This window comes from Eschscholzia californica, unplaced genomic scaffold (genome assembly GCF_041429995.1).
Source record: "Eschscholzia californica isolate CP2 unplaced genomic scaffold, dmEscCali1.0.p SCAF_5, whole genome shotgun sequence".
NCBI lineage: Eukaryota > Viridiplantae > Streptophyta > Magnoliopsida > Ranunculales > Papaveraceae > Eschscholzia > Eschscholzia californica.
The window spans coordinates 45,746,047-45,757,808 of record NW_028238472.1 but is presented as its reverse complement, the minus strand read 5'-3'; the positions used below and the strand labels follow the sequence as shown (position 1 = coordinate 45,757,808).

General features: G+C 33.9%; 1 protein-coding gene across 1 annotated transcript; it reads left to right on the top strand.

Annotated features, from left to right (window-relative positions):
- Positions 1 to 7,832: 7,832 nt before the first annotated feature.
- On the top strand, positions 7,833 to 8,624 carry LOC147539719 (uncharacterized). The gene has a single exon (XM_086642071.1). The coding sequence runs from the start codon at positions 7,864 to 7,866 to the stop codon at positions 8,458 to 8,460; it is 597 nt and encodes a 198-aa protein (XP_086498197.1). The 5' UTR covers positions 7,833 to 7,863; the 3' UTR covers positions 8,461 to 8,624.
- The last annotated feature ends 3,138 nt before the right edge of the window (positions 8,625 to 11,762 follow it).

Here is an 11,762-nt window from a genome sequence, read left to right as displayed (position 1 = left end):
ATATTAGGTTATTTTTTATTTGGTCCCCTAGTTTATGGCCATTAATCTTTTGACCCCACGGTTTCCCTAAATGCAAATTTAGCTCTATTTTGGAAGGATATATCTGTTACAGGAACTAGTACCTCTCTTTCTCTAATACAATATTCTTTCTCCTCACTTTCATTTTTCTCTCTCTTCATTTTCATATTTAAATACATTACGTAGTTTTTTTACGCAAAATTCTAACTCTACCACTGTCTCTATAAGACTATAACAGGATCAAACTTGATTTAGATTTAGGTTTGAACTAGATAAAATAACAATATGTGATACTGTGACCAAAATTTTGAGTCACAATCCAAACAAATGGCTTAAATTTCCTTGGAACGAGAAATATGGGCGAAATACCGAGGATTGTGTCAAATTACAAATGTCAAATGGCACTACACAAATTAGTGACGGGTTTTTTATGACGGCTTCTTCATACTGTTATAAATGTCATATTTGTAACGTCCTGTACAGAGAAAATTGTTACAAATAGTCATAATTATCACGACCAAAAGCTGAAAGCTGTTACTAATACTTTATCATGATGATTTTGGTTACAAGCAACTACAAACAACAAAAACCCGAAAGTATAGTTGGTGGTTTCTTCTTATGACTACTCCATGCCGTCATAAATGTTGTTATCCATGACGGCTACTTAAATGTAAGTTCTTGTAAAAGGGTAATGTCCATTTACAATAACTCGAAATGAAAAAAAAACGTCACAAAAAGGTTATTTGTAACGACCATCACATTTATAAACTATAATAATAACTTCTCCAAATTTAGTGTGGAAAAAACTTTGCGTCAACAAATCCTATTATAATGACCAGGATGGCGTAAGCCGTCACAATTGTATTAGCAATAGGGCTTCTTGTGATGGTTGTCGGCCATCAGAAAAAGTTTGACAATTTCTCTATATTTATAACGGCTTCAAACCGTTACAGAAACTTCGTGTTTTTGCAGTGTGGGGCACGACAATCATGAAATTATGATGCCAAATTGTCAATGGCAATGTTCTCACCTAGCCAGACAAATAGGACATATGATGAGATTGATCAAGTACATTGGCATCTGTCACACTCTTTATACTCGATCATTCAATATGAAAATCGAGTACATTGGCCTCCACCACACATTGTCTTGAAAGACACATTGGATCTCAAATGGTCTAGTATATTACATTAAACTTTGAGCTGATCATGAAGTACTTGAAAGAAACAATCAACAACTTGTGAAAAGTACTTCACAAAATCTACACAAAGAAGAAGAATAAGTAGGACCTTTGTCATTGAATTCTTCAAATTCATGAGACACTAATACTAGCTTATGGTGCAAATATCATCAAGTAGAACCTCTCAATGTCTGCTACAAAGTGGAGTATTTGTTCTAATCATCTAAGGATACATATCGAATTAATACACACAACAAATATAATCGTCAATTTTACTTCTTCCCCTCCGCCATATACAAGGACTATCACTTGTGTAAATTAATTGAGTTATTTTGAGAATGGCGCATATATAAGTACGGAGAGTTAAGTATGGGGCCTGACGACATTCTTTTTTTTTTGAGTTTAGGGTAGTGACTAACTTTACCATCCAAAAAGTGAAGGCGTCTAACAACTCTTAACGTTAGTTAACTCTCTCGTTAGTCAAAAAACGTACGGTGCCCGAAACACTAATCTCTTGAACTTTCGATACCCCGAACACTGATTTCTTAAATAATTCAGATGCTCCAAACTCTAGTCTTGCAAAATAAAAATCATAACCATTAAAAAACCATTTATATCAATAAAAACATATACAATAAACTAGTAACAAAAATGACTTTCTCTCGCTAGGTCTGGTCCGCCCAAGTACCTTGATCGGGATTCGGTGGGGGGTATTGGTCGGCCATACTCTCACCGCTGAACTTGTAATTGAGTTGGATGTGCACCCATTTCGGGCATCTTCATAAATATTTGTAAATATACACATAAACATATTCATAAATACTCATGATTACTGTCACGGGACATCGAAAGTTGTTTAAATATTTCATGGAGTTAACGCACGTTAAGGTTTGTTAAATGTCATTATCTTTCTTCATTGTAAGAGTAGTCAAAATTAGTCTATGTAAAGTTTGCAGCAGGGAAATGTGAAGGGCAAATTATTCTCTAAAAGTAGTATAAGAATATATTTTTGCACATGAACTTGTAACTGAGTTGGATGTGCACCGCTTTAAAACGACGGAGAAGTCTTAATTCGATAGGAGAAGAGTTTACCAAGAAAATCTCACACACAATAGGTTTTAAGTGTAAATATGAAAGGTGGATATTGGTGTCCATTTTGTATGCTTTTCTACGACCTTTTAAGGCATAAGAGCATTCCCAGTGCAAAACTCAAAAAAAAACTCTATTTATCCTATGTGTTAAGTTCCAATTGAGATTCTCACTCCTAGGTGGCGAAAATAGAGATCCTCATTTTTTGTGCTTCTCCAATGTAAAATTTTAAACTTATCTTATTTACTTATATGACATAGTTATTTTTGTAAATAAATAATTAGTTATTTAGAAACTATAGAAGACTCAATTCCTATTGGTTGAAAATCAAATGTTGATGAGTTTGACAATTAGAGATATCAGATATTTTAAGAGCACACTCTAGAAATAGAGTGTCCTTTTAAGATATTTCTATTTCACCCTCGACACGTCATTTTAGAGATCAAAATAGAGTGTTGCATTGGAGAGAGTTTTAAGAAAAAACTCATAAAATCATATGTGGCCGTTAGAGTTTCTAAGATTGAGTGTTGCATTGGAGATGCTCTAAGTTCCTTTCACAATTTAAGATCATATTTCTTCTTTATAATGTATCATTACCGTATAAGATATAACAATGTCATCTTCTTGCCTAGCTCTCTGCTTACTTCCCCCTTTGATATTCATGTCATTTAATCATATAGTGCTACATTTTCTGTGTCATAATAGTAACTTTCCCATATCTGCCAACTTCAAAGACAGATAAGTGAAATAGTGAATAATGATAGACATTTTTCATGTCTTGGACTGGAGATTAGGGAGTTATGTACAAGAACAAGTCACATGATGGTTTGTCCCACCTAACATTTACGAATTAAATGTTGACAGTGTTACAACTTATTGGAATCAATGAAAAAGTTGAAATTTACTAAATGCCAACATAAGTTATTTGAGATAGAATTATGGCTTTTATACCTATTTATTGGAACTGTACAACATCAGAGGGTCTCGACCCTACAGAAAACTTGACACAATAGTTGGAGCCTAGCTAGGGTTCAATTTTTTTTTTATATCATTTCTATCTTTTTTTTTTTTTTGTTGAAAAATACATTAAATTAAGTCAGTAAGCTATTACAGTACTTAGAAATTAAGAAAGAAGGAACATTCTTCCAGGTCTTGGATTTATTTTTCTTCCTTGCCCATTTAGCTAATTTGTCAGCTTGCTCGTTCTTCTGTCTTATGGTATGGCTGAATTCAACATGCTTCAGTCTATCTTTGACTGCTCTAATTCTATCCAAGTGAACCTTAGATTGCCAGTGGATGGAATGTCGTCAATCTTGAAGATGCTTTATTAAGTTGATATTGTCGCTTTCTAAGATTATGTAGTCCTGCTTATGTTCTTCTGCCCATTGAAGACCCTTGAGTATGGCTATCGCTTCGCTTTCTTCGCTACTTCTAGCTCTAGCTGTGGAGGCCTGAGCTGCCACAAATCTGGATTCTCCGTTGTGAACTATTATCCCCGTGCCAATGGGGGCCTCAACTGACACGAAAGACGCATCAACATTGATTTTATATCATTTCTATCTCTTTTTGCTATAAAGTTGTTAAGCATTTTAACATTAACATCATTATCAAATTTATTTCCTTCACAAGATCAACAAAATGCTGCAAGTAGCAAGTTTATCAGTGTCTCGACTTGGTTATATGCAACACATCTCGAAAGAAGCTTGGGTGAATGATAATGGCAAAAAAAAAAATGAAAGTGTCAAGTAGGTTCTGCGAGCCCAAGATTGAGCAAGAATAAGACTTTACCCGGCCGGCCATCAATAAATTAATTTTCATATTGTTTTTCCATCTACTCGAAGTTTTCTAGGGACATATGGATGAGCATGTTGTTGTTTTGAAGGGTTTGCATGTTGTTGTCTAATTCAAAACCCTTGATCGAAGTAGCAACTAACTTGTTAGAGGATATGATTTAAAAAAACACATGAAGCAACCGTATAAGTTTTTGCCATTTCTATATAGATTTCATTAACACGTATTGGTGTGTTTGAATGGCTGCTACCCGTGCTTCGGCACAAGACCCCCCTCAAACACTAAAGTGACATAACTTCGTACGAGGAGTCTTGCCTTGATTTTTTGTCGAAGTTATTCGGCTTTTCCTACTAAAGTGACTTGCAAACAACACTATTATTCTAAGGCGAAATTTTAAGAGTTAGAGGGTGTTTGATTTTTTAACACTTATATAAGTGCTACCACTTACTAAGTGATAATCACTTAGTAAGTGATATCACATGTAAGTGCTACGGCGTTTGTTTTCCATCACTTCTAAGTGCTTGATTTTTATTTTTATATTAATTTTAAATGTCATAAACATAAGAAGTTGTCTATTTTGACCTTAAAGTATTTACATATTAGAATTTCATGCTAATTCATTATGCTCGCGAGTTTGGATACAAGAGAATTACGATTTATGAATGCTATGTTGAAAATATTAACCTCAAGTAATTACAAATTATGAAGGAGAAAGAACTTACGTTGCATCATGGAGTTTGGGTGGTTCCGCGATTAATGAAGGAAGAGATGTGAAATTTTTTTAAGAGAAAAGCTTAGGTGAAGGATGAGTGAAGAAGGAAAAGGGTCATTGATAAAGTCATAAAAAGATTTTTTACTTATCAATTGTTTAAGATTTTCTTTTTAGTTATAATTACATTGGTAATTATTATATTCAGTAGGGATAAAAATGTCTTTTTTAGCACTTAGAAAGTAAGTGCAAAAAAATAAGCTCCAAGTTGGAGCTTACTTTTTTGCACTTACTTTGACCCCACTTACAAGTGATATTCACTTATTAAGTGAAAAACAAACGACTCACTTATAAAGTGAAAATCACTTAATAAGTGCAAAAATCAAACACCCTCTTAGTGAAGCAAATACAGAGAAAATTGTAAATTTCATCCTGATGAGATCTTGACCACGAACTCCTTTCGCTTAGAGAGATTGAAGAGACTCCCTTCTTGTTTCAAACTCTCTTTCTTTCTTCATTTGATTTGTCTTCGCTTGAAATTGTAAGAGAGTCGCGTTGTTTCTTCAGGCGGATCTGAGCTCGAAGAAATCAAGCTTACTCTAGGTGACCTATATGCTTTGAGTATCTGACCAGATCAAGAGTCCCGTTGCGAAGCTCACTCAAATTCACATTTCCTCTTGCCTCGAGGCAGAGTAGGGCTCTAGGTGCAGAGTTGACTTGGACAGGGCTCCCTCCGTTGTTCCTGGACCAATGCAGGTTCAAGGTGTCTAGGACACTCGTACCAACCTCCCATATCAGGGCTCAAGTGACAAAGTTCCATTAGATCCACCATCCTGGTGGCTTCGACGAGTATCTGCTCATGTATTTCTTCGGTCGATCCATAGAGTTCTTGACTTGGTCAAAACTGACTAATACTTGACACGACAATATGCCTTTTGTCTTTCTCTTTTTCTCTCTAACAACCATCACATTTTAGGCGAACCGAGAAGAATCTCTTATTTATCATGCTTCCAAAGGTTACACTGATTTAAATTGATTTCTTCCCAGTCGAGTGTGAGTAGATATGATTTGAAAGGTTTAAGGTGGAAGAAACCTAGAAATATTCACCTGCAATAATGATATGTAAATGGTACTTAACCTAATTATTGATGTCTTTCCAAAACTATATTCCTATTCCACACCCAAGTTGATGCGTGGACAGAATAGTAATGGTGGGTTCTTGTTAGGTGGTGCATTAATGGCACCGTCGAATCATAATGCCATTACCACCACCACCATCATGGTTGGGTGTTATTTTCGTCTCTATTAACACCATTGTCACAATCATTATTTATTAAAATTGTTGCCATTGTTTTATATGTATAATCATACAACCTAATCAAGTATATAAGTTAAGTAGAGTGGGTTAAATTTAGGAATGGTAGTTAGATTGTGTTTTCATTCAATGTGATGGAAGAAGGATCTATAAGTTTATAATTTTCTATATTGACATGGCTCATGTTAGATCATGTACTAGGTACAACTAACTTTAATATTGTTATCACCAAACTCGAGAAGGGTTGCTCAACAATGTGATTTGTGGGTTACTCGGTTGAGCCATACCGCAACTGCGAGATGTGTCTCGACATTTTGGTGTGTTAAATAAGCTAAAATTTGAGGTGAATTGGCTGAAATTCGAGTCTATTGTTAATATTGTAGATGTAATAATGTATTTGTCGCATAAGGATTCAAGTAGGAACGGATGAAAGAGCATCTTGGGGAGAGCCAACATAGCACGGTCAAGGGCAAAGTCACGTTGGGGCATGTGTCCCCCACAAGCCCAATGTGACTTCTTTAAGATTTCTATATTCGTAACCTTGCCTTAATAAAGATAAGCAACTAATAATCTCTAAGCCCAACCTATTAGTTTTTAGATACCCACCACCCCAGCTCACCTGCTAACTATACTTAAACAAATTCAAATCATCTTAATTAGGTTTAGCCTCGCCAAGGTTTGGCCAAATTTTTGCAACTTTTTTATCACTTGAATTCTTGTTAGTTAGAAACTAGGAAGTAACAAGTTTTGGGTGTTTTATTCCCTATCAGTTCTCTTTCTCCATCTTCACAAATGGGAAGATTATGTCTCCAAGTCTTTTATTCTGAGCAAAATCCAACAAGCCCAAGACATAATTTCACCAAATTTCTTTTTATTGGACTTGGGTTATGCATGCATGCATTTTTTTTGTTGAGAAGGTTTTTTTTTTTTGATGAAATGTTGAGAAGGTTATGCATGCATTTATATTGCAATTGTTATCTCTTTGAAAGCTCTCCTCAACAAAAAAAAAAATCTCTTTGAAAGCTCAATATCAAGGTCTACAATCATTAAATTAAAATGTAATCAGAGTGTACATAAAAAAATGTTAAACTAATGACACATGGTCATGTAACATTGTAACCGAGCTGGTTGTGCATCTCGATAAATTATTCAGAGAATATGGGTTTTGAGTCCTAAAGCAGTTTTACGTCGATATATTTCCCATTTAACTTATAAGTGCTAAAAACTCATTAATATAACGAGACATGTGGAAAACTATGTCTTTCAAATTTTTTGAGATTACGCGTGCCAGATATATTTAGATGAAAACGGGTCGCGAATATGGTTAGAAAACGAGGGGGACATGTTATAATCTGGTAAGGTGTGTGAGGTCGATTGAAACTATCAATTTGGCTAGTAATCAACGGGCCGAGGAGTATGTATAATTTAGAACCTAATCCGAGTAAATATAAGAAGAAATAAAATAAAAAATTTGATTAAAACCAGAATTACATTCATAAGTTAAACTGATCCACAATATTACATGGTTTGAGAATTAAGAAAAAAATAAAGTTAATAATGAGTAAGATATGGACATCTATAGCGGTTGCGTGCCCGTGCAAGATCATACCATTGCGTTGCCTTGTTGTCAGTAAGACAAACAGTTTTTCTCCTCTCTTTCCTCTTTTTAAGGATGTTTATTTTCCCGATCTCACAAAACTTTTAATATTTTTACCCGCTTAACAGTTCTAGGAAAAAAGTTTCTAAAAGAAATTCCCTTTCATGGAAATTTTTCGGAAGGCAAAAATAGTTCGACTCAAGAGTCACCACGAAAAGTATTTGATAGCAGAAGAAGACGAAGAAACAATAGATCAAGATCGTAATGTGGCATTATTAAAAAAATCGAAATGGAATGTGGAATTGGTAGAAAAAGATGAAGATTTTATTCGATTAAAAAGTTGTTATGGTAAATATTTAACAGCATCAAATCATCCGTTTCTTCTTGGTATGACAGGAAGAAAAGTTATACAAAGTTTACCAACAAGATTGGATTCTTCTGTGGAATGGGAACCAATTAGAGAAGGATTGTTTAGGGTTAAATTAAGAACAAGATATGGTAATTATCTTCGTGCTAATAGTGGTTTACCACCTTGGAGAAATTCTGTGACTCATGATATTCCTCATAGAACTTCAACTCAAGATTGGGTTTTATGGGATGTTGAAATTATTGAAGTTTTTGTTAAATCGGTTCCAAATGATTCTGTTTTAGTACTACCCAAAGATCAGGAACAGGAACTGGATCAAGATCAGACCCATTCTCCTAATAAATCCTCCCAAAAATTATGTAAATTATTGGAGGATTATCTCAAAGAGGCATGATTTTAGTATTTTATTTTTTATTAATGTTTTTGTAATGATTGTGAGTTTTGGTAATTTAAGAGGTAAATTGGATGACTTAGGGCTGGTTTTTTGTTTGTGGATTTGTATAAAATTAACAGCTTTATTTTTTAATGAAGCTTATGATAATCCCTTTTTTCGTTCTTCATAAATTGGATTGAATTAAGACAGATTTCTAGTGAATATGAAACTCAAGTTATGGATTAATTTGCTTTTGCATCATGAAGAGTTGGAGAAGATGAGAGTTTCAAGTTAAAGAACTTTTCTTAACTCGGGTGTGGGTGAAGAGTCGTGGGCGAGGGGTGTGGATGAAGGGGTGTAGCCGGTGCAACCGCACCATACCCCTTCTACAATATATGTCATACATTTAGTGAAATATATAGCTCAGTTGATGCGAAACTCAGGTAGAAGTCTCAACTTTAAAACTCTTCACAACATAAATGTACTTAGCTTTTTTTGTTGAGTTTCAATCTCTACCGGCGCACCCTGTCATTTTTAAAGTTTTATAGGGTTCCAAGTCCTACCAGCACTAGGGTTCCAAGTCCTACAGGCACCCTACACGCTAAAAATAAAGTCCACTTTAACATTTCATGTCACTTCAGTCTCTAATTTCTAGTTTTCACCTCTAGTCTTCTTCCTCTCTCTTTTCTATAGGTTTGCGTGTCTTGTCCAGCGAGTACGTACACGTACATTTGTATGTTTTCCAAATAATCTTTCTTGTCCATAAAATATTGTTTATTACTTGTTGCATCAAACTTTTCATTTCATACTTATTCTCTATATGAATATTTGATTTAATTACAAAATTGCAACTTTCGAATCTTCAGTTAATTTGTGTCTTAGACTTGTAATTACATTGAATACAATTTAAATATTTTTAATAAACTCAATTACATCGAATACGTAAGATAATGTTGACATTCCACATGTTTACTTGCCCTGTGGGAAATGATTTAGGGATTCATGAGGCTTTGTATGAGGGAGGTTGTAGGGTCCTAATAGATGACATATCTAATGGATGCCATGATTGCACTTGACGCATAGAGCCCTCCCTACATTCAAGAGGCTAAAAACATGATAGGCAAGAGGAGATCTAGGGACACTCATCTTTTGCCCTAGAGAAGCAAACGTAGAGGCCCACCATCTGGTCCAGCATATATTGTTGCATTAACTTGTTTGTTTCCTCTTTGGGCACTCCAATCGCGGTTGGTGTCATGTACTCTTTCTTATAACTTCGTTCTGTATTTCCTTTGGTTATGTTCCCTAAATCAATGAAATTATCAGATTTCAAAGAAAAATGTAGTTTTCAACATTACGATGTATTTATCCAAACAACTACTATAAATAATTGTTTTATCGATCATAACGATAAAGACTAAAGACTGTTAGTCTTCGTCTGTGTTATTAAAACACTACTGTGGTCCTGAATTAAAATATAGGAAGGGAGAGGGATCACCCTATAATATAATATAGATTAGATTCTAGATTTAAACCAACCACATGGTGAATCAAGTGGGTAGTCAGTCACTAACAAAATCCAAACAGTGGTACTCACTACTCATAATTCCCGCCTTTTTCCTTTTGTAGACCCTGTCCAAATGGGTCCCTTTTTATGATTTTATTTTTTGTTGCAAATTTTTATGATTTTATCTATGACCAAGTATATTTTATTATATTGACCATGCTGGTTAATTGTGTTCTATTTTCTTCTTAGGTGGCATGATTAGGGGTCTGGCCAAACTTGTTCTCCCCACTTACTTCTATATATGTAAGCATACACATATTTGATCCAAAAATGGAAGTCAGACTACAATCCAAAATGTAATGTGGCGGGCTTTCAATGGTCCGTAATTAATGGGAGCCGCCACATCAAACTTTAGTTGTGATTGGTATTCATTTTCATATCAAATAACATTTTGGTATCCATCAATATCTATAAAATATATTTATATGTTTACTAATGACATTTTTAGTTTTATGTGGTTAAAATGACATTTTTACCTTTATATAATATATAATATTAGAATGACAATTTTACTCTTATATTCTCAAAATGACATTTTTTTTTGTTTATGTTGTCAAAATAACAATGTTTTTACTTTCGTATGGAACTAACATGACGTTTTTTATCTTTATGTTGTTAAAATGATATTTTTTAGCGTATCATATATGATATTATACTCTTATGGGCCAAACGACAATATTACTATTATGTTTTTTTTTTGTTGTTGAAAATGTATTACTATTATGTTGCGAAAATGATATGTTTATCCTATCATATTAAAAAGACAATTTAGCCAATCATATCAAAAAATCTCATTTTTTTTTAACCTTATAGGTTGTCAAAGTGATATTTCAGTTTTTTTCTATTAACAAAATTAGAGACAAAGTGACATTTTTATGCTTGTAGCTTAACAAAATGTCACCTTACTAACACATAAAGAATCAAAGATAAGAATATAATTTTGATCAGACAAGAATAAAACTGTTATTTTGAAAACGGATTACCATAGTAATTCAAAAGAAGGATAAAAATATAATTTTGACTACATAGAAGTGAAAATGTCATTTGATATTATAGGAAGCTAAAGATGTTTTTTTGATAACATAAAGCTAATTATGTCATTTTATTAGTCTTTTGACAATTGTAGTCTAGCTCTATTATTGACAAAATTATGATATAACTAAACCAAACTATCAGGACCCCGCTTTCCCGCTCCTTTAAAGTTCAAATGACATAAAAGACAATGGATAAATTGGTGAAGACATGCATGAAGAATTTATCTTGCTTTTTAGTAAAATGATATGAAAACACAATATGTACTTTTTTTTTTTTTTTTTTTTTGGAAGTCGACTACGATCTACGTATGTCGTTACATTTGGCATTGATACATCAAAGATGTGATACGCTCAATAACTGCCCACTCAAACTGAAACAAGAACCGGGTCTATAGCCCAACATGACAATGACCTAAAGCCCAACTACATTATTTACACCCTAATAATCTCAAATCAAATAACCAAAGATTCCACCTTCTATGGGATTCGAACCTGAGACCTCCAGGGATTTCTGGAGTTTATGTCAACACCTTGGAACCACTTGGGCTACCAACTGTTGACAAAACACAATATGTACTCAATTGTTATAAATATATGCTTAAATAAAGCAGTGATTAGGAAAAAGAAATGTATTGCTTGTGAAAATATATGATTTGCTCATTATTATGTCTTTTGGTAATTGGAGCGTGCCCAAAAAAAGAATATGAAGTAGACCCTACCAGTGA